Source organism: Eptatretus burgeri, chromosome 14, assembly GCF_056783735.1.
Source record: "Eptatretus burgeri isolate ZD-2024b chromosome 14, Ebu_testis_v1, whole genome shotgun sequence".
Lineage (NCBI taxonomy): Eukaryota > Metazoa > Chordata > Myxini > Myxiniformes > Myxinidae > Eptatretus > Eptatretus burgeri.
Window position 1 is genome coordinate 27,342,631 of NC_140974.1, and position 18,492 is coordinate 27,361,122.

The window sequence follows — 18,492 nt, forward strand, 5'->3', positions numbered from 1 at the left end:
CAAGGTCACAAGGTCACGAACTTAGAAAATTGCGAATTTTGACATAAAAATCCATCTTCTCCGAGGGTTTTGTCGAATCTGGCAGGGGTTTCGGCATTTGGTTAGCCCAATGGCACCTGCATAGCCCCACTGAGCTCGATTTTTCATTTTCTTCCCAAGGTCAAGGTCACAAGGTCAAGGTCACAAGGCCAAAAACTTAGAAAATTGCGAATTTTGACATAAAAATCATAAGACTGCCCAAAGTTTGAGAGCTCGGATGACAATATTTTTTATGCATAATCTTGAGGCCATTCCTCCACCTAAAGTCTTGAAACCATTTTGCTCTATCTCGAACACCTTGCCCGTGGCGCCCCCTTCAAGTTTGTTTTTACGCTGATTTCATCAAAGTATGGATAATCCGAGGAGTGCGAAATGCCATATAGCCTATATGACGTTATATTGTTCCTGGAATGTTCCAGAGGAAGTTTTGCACCAAAGGTCATAATCCTTGACCTTTGACCTTTAAAGTTCACAAAGGTCAAATTTTGAAAGTTGTGGGAATCGAACCGGGTTTTCGACCTTCTTTGACGAACTAACTCCAATAAGCTATAGCTCGTATCCTGTTTCCTTATTTTAATGTCCACAACATTGTTTTATGACCTTTAAAGGTTAAGCAAAGGTCAAATTTTGAAAGTTGTTGAACGAAACCGGGTTTTCGACATTTTGCAGCTAATAACCCGTCACTCGTACCACATCATGTTGATCATTTTTATAACTTGGTCAAACATTATCACATTGTCTCATCCTTGACTTCTGAAACAATCTACATCTTCAAATACTGCTCGTGAACAATCGTCGTCTTCAGACTTGTCCTATGTTAAAGTCAGTCGATTTGTCCATCCTGTTATGTTTGTACAAAAATTTTAAGGAATCATATATTATATAATTCAAGGAGTGTGTGTGTGTGTGTGTGTGTGTGTGTGTGTGTGTGTGTGTGTGTGTGTGTGTGTGTGTGTGTGTGTGTGTGTGTGTGTGTGTGTGTGTGTGTGTGTGTGTGTCTGACTGGCTCTGCATGGGTCTGCCTGTGTGGTGTCTGCCTGTGCACCTTTCTATCTATCTGTACATCTGTCTTTGTATGCCTGTGTCTATCTGTACATCTGTCTTTGTATGCCTGTGTCTATCTGTACGTCTGTCTTTGTATGCCTGTGTCCATCTGTACGTCTGTCTTTGTATGCCTGTGTCCATCTGTAAGTCTGTCTTTGTATGCCTGTGTCTGTCTGTATACCTGTTTGTGTCTGTATATCTGTTCATGTCTGTATATCGTTGTGTCTGTGTCCATGTGTCTGTCTTTGTGCATCTGTGTCCATGTGTCTGTCTTTGTGCATCTGTGTCCATGTGTCTGTCTTTCTGTGTGTCTACTTGGGCATGTCTGTACGTGTCAGTGGTTGTATGTCTATCTGTGATTGTATATGTCTGTCTGTGCATTTGTGCACGTGTGTCTGTGCGCACGCGTCAGAGTGTGTGTCCAAGTGCGTGTAATGCTGGACTTTTATGCACTACTAAACTGATAGATTAAATGAGTTGAGAACTGATGGTTGTACTCAGGATGTCGATTTTAAGTTGTCAAAGTTCATAGCTCCCCCGGGAGGCTCAGGGTGGGAAGAGGACCCCAATGCTCTCAATGTAAATGTGTATCGTACAGCTCAACCTGGTGATAGGTAGTACTACAAGTCATAAAATATGCCATAACCTAAAAACCTGCACCACACTGTCTTTACAGAGTGTCGGTGCTGCTGAAGCAGTTCCTTGGCAAGGGTTGTACTTCGTGGTTCGCCATTGCCTTCCCAGCATTGTTTGTCCGTGATCTATCCTTTTAAATGCTGAACATCAAGCAAGGAAGCAGCACGTACCATTGCTAAAGTCTTTGGTCTGACTTGGATGGGGCTCGAATCACCAGCCTCCCATACTCATAGCGGGCGCTCTAACCATTACACCACAAAGTCATGCCATAGGGCATAGACGACATAAAAGTGGGGGACGGACTAGTTATTTGCATAAAAACAGAAAAAGATCATGTTGGATCAGAAGTGTGGATTTTTTCCCCCCCACAAACAACAATTGATGACACAAAAGCCAAGAAACTTCTTCCTCAAATTTAGTGCAATGTCATCACAGGATCAATATATGAAGGGTCTCAAAGAAACCCCAAATTAAATTATAGATGGAATTCAAACTCGAGGGAAGGAGGGGGGTGAAGGGTTGGGTGAAGGTGGGGAAAATGTATTTTGTGCCAGTGGTTATTAATACTCCTTCCCTCCAGCAGGGGTCAGTAAAGCATATTCACTATCGCGTGTTCAGGCAAAAATAGCAAGTATCGCCATTCTCGCGGGGTAAGGGCGGGTGGTTATTTTTTGCCCATGACCTGACCCTGGCTACCCCAAGTACGCGTGTAAAATTTTGTGGAGATCAGTAAAATTGTTTCTTATTGTTGAAGCTTCAGACATACCCACCTCACCACGTACCAAATACATCCATACAAAACTGTATACACACATAGGATTTTTAAAGTTTAGTATGATGAATGAGCCATTAATGAAGTTACAAATTTCAACATCCCTCTGATAGTGTAAATAGTTAACATTAAGTGTGATAGAAGTTGTAAAAAGTCAGAAAAATGGAGCGAATGAGGCAGAATGATAGCTCCTCATTCCCTTTGTATATTTACATGGTACAAAGCCTTGTGAAGTGTCATAATATTTGCGATCCCGAGACGAGCCTGTGTTAATCAATCATGAAAATGAGAATACCGAGCTCTCTCATCCCATCGCTCATTCATACCTCATGCAGGATTCTCAGTAGCTCATCACGAATCTTGAGATTGGGTAAACTTTTATCTGGCAGAGGAGTGAGCCAACCACCAATAGCTGTGAGCACACCGCTGTCGATGAAAGTTTCCTTCAGGTCTTGTCTACACAAAAAACAAATCAATGAAAAGGACTGGTCATATAAATGAATGAAATGAGGGTTTCTTATGCAATCCATCCATTTATTGTACCTGTGTTTAACTACATCTGTACATCTTCTTCAATTGTATATTTCTCTCTGTTTCTGGCTTTTTCACTTTCACTTTCTCTGTCTCCGTCTCTCATTGCTACCATGCATGCCCATTTGATGATGGTAGTTCCTTGACCGATTAGTGATCCAAATTTAAAGAAAGATAAGGAAAAACCTATCTCGTACATAGAAAAGGTCTTCCTTATGAACTACATTCAGAGTTTATAAAGAGTAAAATTGTAAGATGAAATGTACATATTACATACACAAAAAACGAATCGTGGTATCCTTGTCTGATTTGAATCATACCACGTGGTATCGTGGTATGCTCCTCCCCTCCCCCATGTGTCATACATTCTCTTTCCCTCCTTTACTGCAACTGCAAACACCTTCAAATCTACTTTTCATATTCTACCCCTAACTCCGGCAATTTTATTTCGTGCTCTTATATTCTCTCCTCTTCCCCATCTTTTCTAAAATCTGTTCTTTCAACAAAAAAAGTATGTAATAGCATGCACACTTTGAATGTTCCAAAATCATCCCATGATTTCTGTTTCAATGTAAAAATACAGTGAGATTATGAAACTTCCTGGGAATCTCAAGCAAAGCTGTCTTTCTTGAGGACCAGCGAATAACTTGTCGAGAAAGGATAAAGGCTTTTTCCCAAATAAATATGTTACATTGCTACTGTGCATGCCCATTTGATGATGATTAGCCAGCAAAACCATTCCAGCATAAAAATGTCGGAATGAAACACCAATAAGCCATTTCTTCTCCTCATAATTACATTCCCCTTACACACAGGGTTACACTCCAAAATGGCCCAGGTTTCTCAACTCAGAAGACCCGTGACATGCAATGAGGTTTGCTCTATTGGCTCAAGTGTGGCCCATCTGCATTTATAATGCATATACAGTGTGTGTACCTTTACCGTTGATTACCAAAACCTTATACGTAAGAATACAAAGCACACAGTCAAGAATCCCATTCCCTGCAGTTCGTACTTCTTTAAATGGGTCACGACCGTTGGCAGCATTGTGAGCTTCTTCAGTGCTGGCTTTTTTTGTGTATTGAGCTCTTTGTCCGCCTTTAAAAGAAATCAAACAAGCATTAAGGACTGCCTCTGGCTTTCGAGAGCAATGCTGAATAAGAAAGTGAAAAACAGGAGTATGTAGAAAGCAAAAGAGTGAAAGGAGACCTCCTCATATCTTTGTAACATCCGTGAAAAAAAGTGAGACAGACAAGGTAAAGAGAAGTCAAATTAACAATGCAAGACATAAATAAATACTTTGGCCATTAAAAAGATAATATATGTAAAGCAGCAATGGGGTAAGCAGGATAGGGAGGGTGCACAGGAATGAAATCAACAGAGCAAAATCAAATTTGATTTTGTGGATAATAGCCCACATAAAGCAAATATGCGTTTATATTTATTTATGACTTATGCCCATGGAAAACCCAAAGGGCATAAATCAATTTAAAACACTAGTGCGTGCCCGTACGTACGTAGCCATACGTGCAGAAAAAAAAACTTTCAAACCGCGTTCCAGAAATAACCACTCAAGCCGTTACTTCGCTCTCGCATGCCCTACGTGCGTGGCCCTACGTGTGTGGCCGTACGTGCAAAAAAAAAAACAACAAAAAAAAAAACTTTCAAACCGCGTGCCAGAAACAACCACACAGGTCGTTCCTTCGCTCTCACGTGCCTGTACGTGCGTGGCCGTACGTGCAAAAAAAACAAAAACAAACAAACACACAGGCCGTTCCTTCGCTCTCGTAAGCGACGACTGGATTGGGGCATTGTGTTTATCTATAAATGCGCATAAGAAATAGAGAAATTATTAGAATACAGTTAGTCATCATGATCCGAAAGTCCGTACGTTGTAACTCGTAATGGGGAACGCGGCTGAGGATCTCTTCCCCAACGGCTACGCTTACGCAGCAACGTGTCCTGTCATTGGTAACTAAATGGCGCCCTTTCCCCATCGGCCACGCCTATGCAGTAACGTGTCCTGTCATTGGTTTGGTAAATAAATGGCCATAACTTGGGAACCACTTGTCCGATTAATATCAAACCTTGAAAAGGCATATACTCAGGTCCCCAGCAATATACCTGGCAGGTTTAAATTAGATCGGACCAGTGGTTGTTGAGAAACAGCGGTCACACACACACACACACACACACACACACACACACACACACACACACACACACACACACACACACACACACACACACACACACACACACAGCTGGAATTATAGACAGATGATGCTTTTCAGTTGCATTCAATAATCCAGTCATCTAAAAAGCCTCCTTTAGGATTGCTTGTCCAAAAGTCTGAGAGGAAAAAAGGGTAAACAAACTCACCTCTGCGGCCTGATTCATGTGTGTAACCATGGCACTAATTAGATCATCAACATCACTGATGAATGTCCCACCATCCCGATGCCGATGGCGACGTCGGTTCATTTCCTTTCGTTGCTGAAGCATCAGGTCAAAGTCATAGACAAAGTCAGCGCTGCAGACAGGAACCATGAAAGAGATTGTGGTTGCCACATAAAAAAGGGAATGACCTGACGTTCCCACTCACCCTTGCTAAAGAACAACCACGGGTGGGGTAATTTTGCACACGACCGACAATGGTGGCTTGTGGCAAGACAAACTGTTTATTCTCTCAGTTCACAATACTCTATAATAAAGAAAGGGCACCCCGGCGGACGGGAGGAAACAGCCCCGGCGGATGGGGGGAAACAGCCCCGGCAGACGGGGGGAAACAGCTCCGGCGGATGGTGGGAAACAGCTCCGGCGGACGGTGGGAAACAGCTCCGGCGGACGGTGGGAAACAGCACTGACGAATGAAAACCTCCCCAATTAATAAGTGGTCCAATGCGGTGAAACACACACGTGCGCACACACATCTATCAGGTCTTTTTCAGTATTAAAAAAATATAACATTTAAGAACCTCTTTTCTTTTTAAAAACAATTATTTTATAAACATGCAGTAGGGGAGCAATCAAGTTTACACAGGATAAACAAGATGGACACTACAGGGACTTTCAGGTTCTTACATGACAGGGACTTTCATGAAAGAAAGCAAGGAATTTGAAAAAGGTGGGTTTGAGGTGGGTTTGAAGTGGATTAACAGCGGGTAGAAAAGATGATGGTTTTGGATGTGGGAAGATAAGAGATGGTGGTGAACAGCTGTTTCGAAGACCTGGAGGGAAGAGTGGGATTGAAGAAAGTGTGAGAGTTTGTTCCAAAGGTGGGGGAAAAAAAGAGGAATGAAAGAGTGAAGGTGAGCAATAGTGATTCTTGATTTTGGTAGTTTTACGCGAAGGGGGTTGCTGGCGGACGTTGAGCACCCTGCGGAAATGTGGGGGGGGGGAACATATGTCAGACAGAGCAGGGGGGGCAAGGCCAGAGAGGAGATGGTAGAGGACAGAAAGACCACCGACCTACCTGCGGTGAGAGAGTAAGAGACCCAAAGACTCAGCCTCATCACAGGAGATAACAATGATACTAAATGCCTTGTTTTCCACAGCGTGAAGCTGAGAAAGGTGAGAGGCGGCAGCATCAGCCCAGAGGGGAGAGCATTACTCCATCAGGCAGTGGATGAAAGCTTTGTACGTGGTCAGGAGCTCAGGTGTGCCAAGGAAGGACTTTGCACGATGGAGGATGCCCAGTCGGCTAATGTTTCGGGGGGGGGGGGGGTCCAGATGGTCCCATCGGAGAGACATTATGAGAGTGTGAGATTTGTCGGTTGAAAGACACGTTCCACGTGTTGGACCAGCTTACTATTTTATCCAGATATGCAGAGAGTGAAGAAGCTGCTGTTTGCCGATATGAGAGATGACAGACTGTAAGGCAGGGGGTGGAATCATCAGCAATGAGGTAAAGAGGATTTTCCAGAGTCAGAGAGATCATTGATGAAAACCAGAAAAAGAACAGGGCCCAGAACACTGCCTTGAGGAATTCCAGCCTGAACAAAAAGAGGGGATGAGAGAACTCGATTAAGGGCCACACGTTGGCTGCGACAGGAGAGGAAGTCTGTGAGTCATGAGTGGAGATTGCCTTGGATACCATAGGAAGAGAGTTTGGTGAACAGGGCAGGGTGCCAGACCGTATCAAAGGTACATAATATGTCAATAGAGATGGCTCTGATTTCATGTGAAAATTGAGTACCTTCATCCATTGTTGGGAGAGCAGAAACAGCATATCCAGGGTAGAGTGACTTGGTCTGAATCCAAATTGATGATCGGAAATCAAGCCATTGGAGAAGAGGAAGGATTTGATGTCTGAAGCGATGATGGATTCCAGAACCTTGCTGATGATTGGGAGAAGGCTGATTGGTCTGTCGTTGCAGGTTTTTGCATATTTTTTATGCAGGGCAGTAAGGTTTGGTGATTTCCAAGCAGATGGCAGATGACCTTGAGCAAATGAGAGGGTGAATAGAACGGAGAGAGGGTGAGCAAGAGCAGTAGAGCAGGTTTTCAGGAGACGTGGGCGGATGCCGTCTGGACCAGTTGCAGAATCTGAGTCGAGCTTTGACCACAAACTCTCCACTCTGTCAGGAGAAAAGGACACAGAGTCCAGGAACAGCTGGGTGTGACTGGGTAAGGTGGGTACAGAAAACGATGGGTTTGAGACACAAGATTTAGATGCAAACACGGAATTTAGGCATTCAGCCATTTCACGTGTAGTGTCAGCTGTGCGGCCATTTGAGGGAAGGGATGGAGGGGGAACATACACCAGAAACAGACTTAACTGGACACCACCAGGAATTGGAGGAGGGAGACAGGTTTGAGAGTTCAGACTTGAGATTAGAAAGATGTTGTTTTCTGGCTCTCCTGCGGGTAGATACACACTTGTTATGAGCATTGTGGAAGGAACTGAGATTTCCTTCAGCTGGGTTAGCCTTCCATGATGCAAAGGCAAGTTCTTTCAGGACAACTGCTTCGCCACAAGCTTCAGTGCACCATGGGTGGGAGGAAGGGTAGGACAACTGAAGATGAGATGGGTTAAATCTGTGCATAAGAGAGAGAGCAAATTTCCTTGAAAAAATTCCCAAGACGAGTTGATGTTGGAGAAAGTCGCGATGGGAGACCAGTCTAGAAGTTTGATGGCTGCTTGGAGACCCTGCCAATCGGCCTGAGTTTAATGCGAGACTCAACGGCGCTGAGGTGGTTCTCTAATAACAGCCAGAGTGATGTCTACTTTGACAAGCACGTGGTCAGATGAACCGATTGGAGCGGAGGAAGAACAGCGGATAATTTCAGGGAAATTGGTCAAAATCAGATCCAGAAGAGATAGAGTACCGTTGGTTGAGATCCGGATCGGGAAGTTGACATATTGTGTCAGTCCCAATGAGTCACAAAAGTCTTTAGCTGAAGTGCCATGGCAGGTGAGAGAGGTACCCACACCCAGCCAACTGGCATGATAACGGTTGAAGTCACCACATATGAGGAAGAGAGAGTTGAGATGAGAGGATAGAAGTTGGTCCATGTTTTTGGAGAGCGAAATGTAAATGGAGTCATCACTGTTTGGTGGACAGTACAACACACATATAAACTTGAGGTGGGAGTTGAGGGGAAACTGTAGCCAGAGGTATTCCTGGGGGTGTGGCGGAGAGAGGGCAGTGCATGGTGAGTGAGGAATAGCGTCTTTGATGAAGAGAGCAACTCCGCCACCAGGACGAGGATCAGGTCTGTCATACCGGATGAGGGAATAACCAGGGAGAAATACAAGGGAGTCAGAGATGTCTTGAAGGAGGAAAGTTTCTGTTAAGCAGATTATGTCTGATTTGTTAGTGGCAACTTATATGGAAAGATTTGTCAGGTTTGAGCGAAGGCCCCGGATGTTTGAGGTCCACACTGAAAAGGAAGAGGTGGTTTCGGTGCAGGGGAGGGGAGGGTAGGACGAGGGAGGAGGGGGAGGTCAGGAGAGTTTTTGAAAGAGTGTGGGGGATTGCAGAAGAGCTTGGGGAGAGGGCCGGATGAGGAGGAGAAAAGGCTTAGTGGTGATGGGTTGAGGTACTGTGGGGAGTAATAAGAGAGGGGCAGAGGGCAGTTGAAGATTGGAAGAGGTGGAGTGATGAGGTGGAAGAGAGAGGGTGGGGGAAGGATGCATCTTTGTGGATGTGAGGGGCGGGGGCAATTTTGGGAAGGGGAAGTGAGGGGTGAGAGTTGAGGGAGAAGGGCGAGGGGGGAGAGTTGAGGAAGAAGGGTGAGGAGGGAGAATTGAGGGAAAATGGTGAGGGGGGAGTTTTTGAGAAAAGTGCGAGGGAAGCTTGGAGGGGGACGAGTGTGAAGACTGCTTTGCAAGGGAGGGTTTAGAGGGAAGCTTTGAGAGGATGGAAGATGATGAAAGCAGGCATGGCCAAGGTGCAGGGGGGTGATGGGAGAGGTGAAGAATGAGACTTAGTAGAGGTATTGTGAAGAAGGGAGCAGGCAGGGGGAGGTACAAAATTTGAGGTGTTCGGGGGGAGGTGTGCTGAGAGGAAGGAAGGAGCATGTTTGTGGTGATGAGTGTACTGATTGAGAGATTGAGATATCTGTTAGGTTAGAATGGAGCCCACAGATGTTAGAACACCAGACACTTTGGGACAACAGAGGAGGAGCTGATACTGAAGCAGAAGACAGTGAAGAGGTGCCAAGAGTGGAGGTAGGATGAGGGGCAAGATGGGAGGGGTAAGGAGAGAGGATAACAGGTGAGGGGTTAGGAGGAGGTAGACTTAAGGAGGTGGGGTGAATTGGTACTGAAGTTGGGGAAAAAAAGACGATTGATGGAACACGAACATACATTGCAAGCTGGGATTTAAAATATTTTAAATCCGAGATGCGATTTAATGACATTACGTGAGGGATGAAATAAAGGAGAATTAAGAGAATGGAGAAAAGAAACATTGCAACAGTGGGACTTTTTTGACACTGGATGAAGGAAAGGTCGAATTGAAAACAGCCTTTTGAAGAAGAAAACGAGTTATGAATTATGATACAATACCGAGAACCACACGTGTGAAGGAGGAAGTTGAAACATTTTGAGACCGGTTTTTATATTATTTTTGATAAAGATTACGCAAGATTAGGTAAAGGAAAGGTCGAAGAAAAATCGTGTAGGTGTTGGTGAATTTGGATCAGCAAACACAGGAGGCTGGTAGTTCGACGAAAGTTACAGGAAGAAGAAGAGTGGGAAGAAAACGTGGTTTCAGGAGGTGTAAGGTGAGAGGTTAAAAGAAGAATTTTTTATATTTTTTTTAAAGATTAAGTCAGAAAAAAAAGATGAGGTAAGTTTTAAATTTTAGGGAGATGGCTGATTTTAGGGAGTTTTAAAATGATGAAACGATTGCATGTTCATCAAAATGTTACCAACACTCACTCGACCCCTGGTATGTGTCTCCGCTCATCCTCTTGTGAATCAGAGTCAGAGTCCTCACGAACTCTCTTACTTCCAGAATTCTTTCCCATTGCAGCAGCTTCCTGCTCCAACTCCTCGAGCCCGAAGCCCTGTCAGATACCAAAACAGTGAGAGAATGAAATCCATATGTAGGGCAGCACAATAAATATAGCAAAGCAAAGTAACGAAACTTTATCTGAACAGGACAAACATTTCATATTAAAGATCAGAGGTGAAGCAACACAAGAGAATAGAGGAGGGGAATTGAACAGGATATGAAATAGTGGGTTATAATACTCACAGTGAACTCTTCTTCATTATCAGATTCTCCAAAGATGTCTGCAATGAGGTTGCCAACCCCCGTGCTGTTGGAAAATAAACATGCATTAATTATAGAGCAGAGAAAAATTTAGTGAAAAACTCCAGTATTTCAAGTAACTTCCAATATATATATATATATATATATATATATATATATATATATATATATATATATATATATATATATATATATATATATAAAAATATAAATATATACATATATAAAAATATAAATCTTCTTCTTCTTTCAGCTGCTCCCGTTCGGGGTCGCCACAGCGGATCATCTGTATGATCCGCAAAGTGATTTGGCACAGGTTTTACGCCGGATGCCCTTCTTGACGCAACCCTGGTCGCCTCTTACGACACAAGGATAATAAAAATATAAATATATATACATTTATAAAATATAAATATATATATACATATATAAAAATATAAATATATATACATATAGAAAAATATAAATATATATATATATATATATATATATATATATACATATAGAAAAATATAAATATACATATAGAAAAATATAAATATACATATAGAAAAAAAAAAATATATATATATATATATATATATATATATATATATATACACATGTAGAAAAATATAAATATATACACATATAAAAAAATATATATTTATATATATATATATATATATATAAATATAGAAAAATATAAATATATATACATATATAAAAAATATAAATATATACATATGTAAAAATATAAATATATATATACATATTGTTGCGGATCCGGGGTGGCGGGAATCTGACCCGGTCCTAAGTGCCAGCCTCGCCACCGCCGTCTCTGGGAGTCTATAACGCCGGCCAGCTCAGCAACAGGCCTCGGGTCACGCATCTTCAATCGCGATACCAACGTAATCCTGTACCTTACCAGTTGGGGAGATAGAACCCCAAGTTACAGACTGGCTTTGTCAGTGACCGAGCGGAGTCAACCAGCCTGTAACCATTTTTGGTGCTATATGCCAATCGAACGGATCGTTCCTCGACGCGACACGAATTAATCCATAGCGGCAACTGCATAAGAATTAACCATATTTATTGGGGAACATCAGGGATCACAACACAAGCAATAAACACTACAATGGTTATACTAACGATCTACCCGTTCTTACCTAGGGAACCACGGTCTGAAGGGTTCGAGGGGATTCTACAAAATATGCCTTATACAACACGTGCAAGCAAAACAAACAGACAAACAGCATGCATGCACACAGAGTACTTGGTGATGGCTCATGGACGAGAGGACCATGTCCAAAAGCACGAATATCGTTCGTAACAAGCGTTGGTGTCCACAGGTTCAAACTCCCGCTCGAACGTGCTGCGCGGCAAGATGGCGGCGCGGTATTCTTCCTCCATTAGTCACCGCGTGCGCGGTCTCTGCGCGCTCTGACCTCGCGTAGGGTCGAAGATGAGCCTCAGCTGATCTCTCTCACGGTCCAGCACACAAATCCCGGCCTGGCCTGTTCTCCAGACGAGGCCCCAGTTGAGGTCCGCGTTCCACAGGCGGATCGGCAAACGTGACGCGCCGTTGGTGAGTAAGGACCATCCGAAGGTCCGGCGTCTCCTCTCCGGCCTTCCCGCCTTGAAGCCCGACTCCCATTTCGTCCTCTCAGTGCCTCTATTGGTCGAATCACCGACGTGCAGTTCGGTTCAGCATCTCTCCCGGCAGATCCAACACGGTGCCCCTCCTTTGTTCGCTCGCCTCGAAGCGACTCCGAGCACGCCTCGAGAACCCGGCCGTTCCTCACACACAGCACTCCTTTGTTCGCTCGCTTCGAGACACGAGCACTCCTCTCAACCGCCTGCAGTTTTCAAACCGCCAAAACTGAACCTGTCCACGAGGTCCCTTTTTCCGCTCGCTTCGAAACACGAGCACACTTCGAGCACCACTATTTCCACATACTCATCTTTTGTTTCTCCTTTCTCTCGCTTCTCTCGGCGACTCTCTCACCAAAGGCTCCGCCCCTTCGTTTCACTTCCTGTCCAGGCCACACCTCTCGCTCTCGTCCACTCCCCTCCCATTCGTACAGGAGAGGAAGAAGAATCATCTCTCGTTCCACCACCGTATGAACAGAAAAACACAGTCTTCTACATCTCCCGACACACACATATCGTCCCTTACACCACACAACCTATCTATACATGAATTTAATGGTGGATCTGAGCTAATCCTATCCTTGGTAGTCCCATTAAGTGCCATTTCCGTAACACTACCCCCACCTTTCTCCCGAGGCTCTCTGAGCCTCCATCTGGGGCAGCCCACGGCAATGGCCATGTCTAACGTACAGCACAGATCTCCCATTTACTCTAACCCACAACATGGGAAGCACTGAACTCCAAAAATCAAAGTGTCACAGTAAGATTGGCATGTCCCTATCCTTGTGTGTCGGGTCACCAATCTGACAAACAAACTTACACTTTATGCACAGTACTTAACATTCTAATTATGGATTTGAACGGGAGGGCATTCAATTTTACTTTTAACACTAATATTGGCATAGGAGCAGGACATTCAAAGGTTCATGTAATGTCGTGGCAGAGGTGCGAGCAGGCAGATACGAGCCGGAGGATAGCACAACTCCGCTTTATTGCCTCGAGCGAGAGGGTGGGCGTACGATGCCCATAACTCCCGCTTTATTACGTACTTGATGCACTATCCAGGCACACGACCGACAGGACACTGCTAATGACAGCACATGCTGCTTCTGACGCTATTGGTGCTACAAGTCCCTAGTGGGAGAGTCGTGACATATGAAGCCACAACCACGTGACCACCACCAACTGTGACTCGGGGCTCTGCCCATACAGTACACGCTCCGCCCATACACAACAGTTCAAAGTTCTTTCACGTGTTCGCTCCTTCATGCCCCCTCCCAGCAGTATTATCCATTCACCACTGAGGGTTTCCTCACTTCGTGGCCTTATTGGCCTCTCACCAGGTGAGTTCAGTTGGCCCAGTGGTCTAATCTCACAAAGAGTTCTTCGGCCTACTGAGCCCACAAAATGGCATGAATCTTCAGCCGCAACGGCCCACAAAAGCACTTTGGCCTCAATGGCCCACAAAAATGCTTTGGCCCATATGGCCTACCTACAAGCAGCAACAGGCAACAAGCCCTGCATTGGACAGCAGATGACACAGCAATGGTGGCACGGTGATATCGATGGTAAACAAATGCAGTTCGGAGGTGTTCCTGAGGACGCAAATGGGTGCGATGACCTTAGACCAGGTGAGATGGAGTGTACCCTTAACCTTCCTTGCCTGACTTGTTTCGGTTAAGTTCTCTCTTTTTTTTCTTTTACAGACAGGATGGTGTATTTCTTACTCATCTGTTTTCTTCGTGGATGTGTGCTCATGACATACTGGTGGCCTCTCTGGCACTTGGAGAGGATGACCTAGCCTGACCCTGGTTAGCAAATTCTCCCATCAACACTACTCGTTCCAGGTGTCACACATGAATGGTGCGGAGGAGAGTCCATCGAACCTAACCATGTACTTTTAGTTCTACACAATGCAACAAACCCTGCTATGGCTAGAATGATCCTAATGACCCATTTTTCCCAACCTGGCACACTGTTACATTCTATTAAACCTGGGCAAGGCCCTTCTATGTCTTTTTCCATTTGGTGGTTCCAGGCATAACTCGCTGGCTGGGGAGTGTGACTCCTACTAGGCCTCTTTGCCTGCTTCTAATCGGGGGTGGAGGACACTCAGCGACCTCGGGGTTCACCTGATCGTGCTTCTGGCACTCCTAACTAAGGGTTGGCTCTCTCTCGCCCCCATACTCTGCCCTCATAGCACCTACACTGTGCTCTCATAGCACTGAACCTAACATGCTCTCCTGGCACAGAACCCTACGGTGCTCTCCTGGCACCTTTGACAGCCTTCACCTGCCAGGAACCCCCAAAGCCCTGCTGCCATATATTCCAGAGATGCCAACTTTTGGAAATCAGAATTAGGGAGGATTTGCAACCGACACCAAATAATGTGCGCTAAGCGCACATCTCGAGCGCAGAGCGCTCGACCCTTGCGGCGGGGTCCAGGGCCCGCCTTAGGGCCCTGGAAGCTCTGGGGTTCTAGACGCTCTCTCGTGCCCTCTGAGCCATATTTTGGAGCATTTAACATGTTAAGAATTCCCACTTTTTGAACAAAAAAGGGGAAAATTGTGCACTTTTTAATGTTACATGTATGTTAATATTAGTAAGTTAGGGGACAATCAAAGATTAACAAAAAGCACAAAAGAAGCAATATTTTTCTTACCTTACTGGCTGGTACTACTGCTGCTTGCTTTTTCCATGGCAGCTTTGCTGAGTGACAGCTGTGTGGCTCTTTTAGCCCTTCTGATTATGTCTTTGCTGTATTCTCTCTGGTAGCAAGGGGTGCTATGAGCTAGTTTTTCAATTAAGAGAGCTTCCAGGGTTTTGACACTCAAATTGGGACGAAATTCAGTACGATTCTTCCGTACAAGACTGAGTGCCCGCTCACATGATGCGTTCGAATGAGGAATGTCCAAGATTCCCTTCATCACTTTGCTCAAATTAGGATACTTCTTGGCACCAGTGCAGGGATCTGTGAGCTGTGAAATCCGATGCCACTGCTCATCCACTCTCACTGTCTCAGTAGCAATTGTAGCTATGGAGGCGTCTGCCTGGTCGTGAGCGAATTCACTCTCAAGACTGTCTATGTCACTATCACCGCCACTGAACAGACAGGGGAATTTCTTGATGAAAAACTCCACACAGTCAAACCCCACTTCTTGGTGTAGCTTAACATCCAGCACCTGAGCATGCTTGGCTAATTCATCATCTAGCGGCCAGGTTTTGAAGATGTAATTGCAGGCTTTCACATAATATGAGCGAACTGCACTGAAGAAACCTTGGATGTCTGACTCACTCAGAGTGAAGGTGGATTTCTTGAGACTCCTTTGTTCCCTTATATACAGTTTGGCATCGTTCCCAATCATGAGGTCCTCATCATTCTTCTGATGATTTCTGTCAGAGAAGGGTACATTTACCAGAGCAACCGATGACACCGATGGTTTCAAAAACCGTACGAAGATATCTTTCAGAAGACCATTCAATTCTCTGTGCAGGAGATGAATACAGGGTTCGTCTCTTTGGAGCAGAAGATTCCCCTTCTCAAAAAGCTTGTTAGCATATCGAAGGAAGAAACAATAGAGTTTTGTTTGTGGAGACAAGAACATCCTGTTGACACGTTTTTCTCTAGATTCCTGCACAGTGTTTGAGGAAGATGCGCTTTTAGTTGTAGAACTCGTGGTACACTTAGCCGCAGGGCGATCACACTTGCGTTTACTGCCAGCAGAAGAGGTCAGACTCGTAGTACCAGATCCAATTTTACGTTTGAGGAGAGAGCTTGAGGTACGTGCAGCCAAGGAAGAAGACCTCTGATTCGAAGGTTTTGCTGAGCTTCTATCAAGTGATTTGGCAAAAGCAGAACTTAACTTGGGTCCTTCTTTGCCTGTAGATGGGACTATCACAGTCTTTTTCGACTCTGAAGGGATCTGCTTTGTAGATGAACGTGATGAAGGGCCGGTGATGCTACCTGCTCTCAGCATTGGTTTTGGTGCTGTCCCTGCTGTCTTCTTCGCAGCAGATACTGCAGTGGTAGTGGTGAATGCTGCTCCACTAGTGCTTGATCCTGCAGTGCCAGTACTGGCAGTAGATACAGTGCCGTCCTTCTTGCTCGTTGTTAGAGTCTTGGCTACAGTTGGTTGCATTTTTCTTCGTACTTCTTCTTTGAAGAAGAGGCGAAGTGGCTCCCACTGTTCAATCAGCCTGTCTAGGCACTGACCAAGGGACAGCCACCTTGTTGCGACATGCTTCAGAATCTTGTGTGTCGGGGCATCACAGAGTTCTTGCAGTGCTTTCACTCCTTTGACGCGTTTACTACTTTTGTCCAAGTAGTAGTAAATATCGATGAGAAAGTCATCTAATTCAATGGGTAAGGCCTGAGCCGCCTTCTTGGCCGTATTGTGCATCATATGGCAAGGGCATCCCATGATGTAGCACTCTGGATTTTGTTTGTGGATATAAGCAGCGACTCCTTTGTGCTTGCCCACCATGACAGAGGCATTATCAGCACAAAAGGAAACACAATTTCCCCACGGAATTTTCCTGTCACTGAACTCATGATCAAGCAGTTTGAAAATGTTTTCTCCAGTGGAATCTTGTTTGCACGCAGGCAAACTTAGCAAACCTTGCTTCACAATCCCAGCACTGTTGTCATAGTACGAAATCAGGACAGGATATAGCTGGGCCTCACCACTGTCATTGCTACCGTCTGTAGCTAGGCTAAATGGAGCTAGTCTAGCAATATCGGCAATAGATGAAGCAGTAACATTTGACAACTCACCAATTATTGCTGAAGTTTTTGTTCTTGCACATCCATACTTTGAAGCAACTTTTGAATCTGGAAACATCTTTTGAAATAGAGGTCCAGCATGATCTGAGACTGATATGGGCAAGTTATGTTCCACAATAAATCCACTAAAGAGAAGTTCCGCTCGGGTAACATCCTCTTCCTCGCTTGTCCCTTGTTTGGTGAAATAATTCAGAAGTGTACTGGTACTCGTGCTCGAAGATCTCTCCTTTGCAATGTCTGTGTGCCGTTTGCTTCCAAAATGCTTCCGAATATCATCGCGACCTCCGTGCTCAACTGAAATATCAACGCTGCATACTGTACAATACGCATGATGAATTCCTCTTTCAGACTTTCGAATACACGGGTATTAGAGACTGTATTCGGTCTTGTACTTCTGAGACCATTTCTTGGTCTTCGTAAGCTTCTTTTCTGCCATTTCGTAATCAACATCGAGGGCTTGAAGCATCGGTAACTTCGAAGTCGATGTTCCACAGCTGCAGCGCGACTCGTAGAACTCTAGCGGCTGTTAAACACCGCACGGTGGTCGCGACCGCCGGGCTGGTACGGGGCCCAGCTGCATGCAGTGAGCGTATCGCATGCATATACACTGTGCATACATACCGCATGCACTGTATTGCACACATACCGCATGCACTAAATCTCAGTGCATGATCGCATAAGCGAGATCCAGACCCAATGTTTCGCTGCTCCTCATTTGAATTTGCAATTTTTTACGTACAATTTGGTAGCAGCGAACGTTATGGAGTTACCACATGCTGTACGTAGCAGACGATGCTTTTCATTCAATTCTCATACTAGTACATTCTGATTAGTGAACAGTGCAAAAATATCAAAATTTCGGGAGGATAAGGATAGTGATCGTAAGGGCGGGAGTTTGGGTGAATTTTCGGAAGCCTCCCGATGAAATCGGGAGGGTTGGCATCTGTGTATTTCCCAACTCACCAACTTCCCATACCATGTCACACTACCAACCAGTATCCCCATACCTTGGCCTGCACCTACCCCTCGCAGTCCGCCTGCACAATGGAACAGCAGCCAGAATCCATGTCGAATCCTCAAAGTCCCCCTAACCTACACCAACCTGGTGAGGAGACTCCTACCGACAGGGTACGTTGTTCGCACTCACTCTCCTCATTTACACAATCACGCCATTCACCCAAACACTTTAGTCATTCATTCCACAGTGCCGCACACCCAGTCCACAACACCATCCAACACCTTTCACGTTTATGTGAAAACAACAACACACCAGTCCCTCGGATACCACTTGGTCATCAAATTTAAGTGGTACACTTTGTCATCAAACC

At 44.8% G+C, this 18,492-nt stretch overlaps 2 protein-coding genes across 6 annotated transcripts in view; one reads left to right on the plus strand and one right to left on the minus strand.

Moving 5' to 3' along the window:
- LOC147012852 (uncharacterized) overlaps window positions 1-2,821 on the plus strand; it is an 86,990-nt gene extending 84,169 nt beyond the window's left edge. Inside the window, exon 5 of the mRNA XM_085854148.1 lies at window positions 1,760-2,821. Coding sequence (XP_085710274.1) covers window positions 1,760-1,843 — 84 coding nt within the window. The 3' untranslated portion in view covers window positions 1,844-2,821. The remainder of the gene's footprint in view (window positions 1-1,759) is intronic.
- IWS1 (interacts with SUPT6H, CTD assembly factor 1) overlaps window positions 1-18,492 on the minus strand; it is a 76,418-nt gene that overhangs the window by 31,712 nt on the left and 26,214 nt on the right. For all 5 annotated transcript variants that reach the window (XM_085854145.1, XM_085854142.1, XM_085854143.1 and 2 more), the window contains exons 6-10: window positions 10,732-10,795; window positions 10,413-10,540; window positions 5,405-5,555; window positions 4,038-4,120; window positions 2,818-2,947 (exon numbers count right to left, since the gene is read on the minus strand). In XM_085854145.1, coding sequence (XP_085710271.1) covers window positions 2,818-2,947; window positions 4,038-4,120; window positions 5,405-5,555; window positions 10,413-10,540; window positions 10,732-10,795 — 556 coding nt within the window. The remainder of the gene's footprint in view (window positions 1-2,817; window positions 2,948-4,037; window positions 4,121-5,404; window positions 5,556-10,412; window positions 10,541-10,731; window positions 10,796-18,492) is intronic.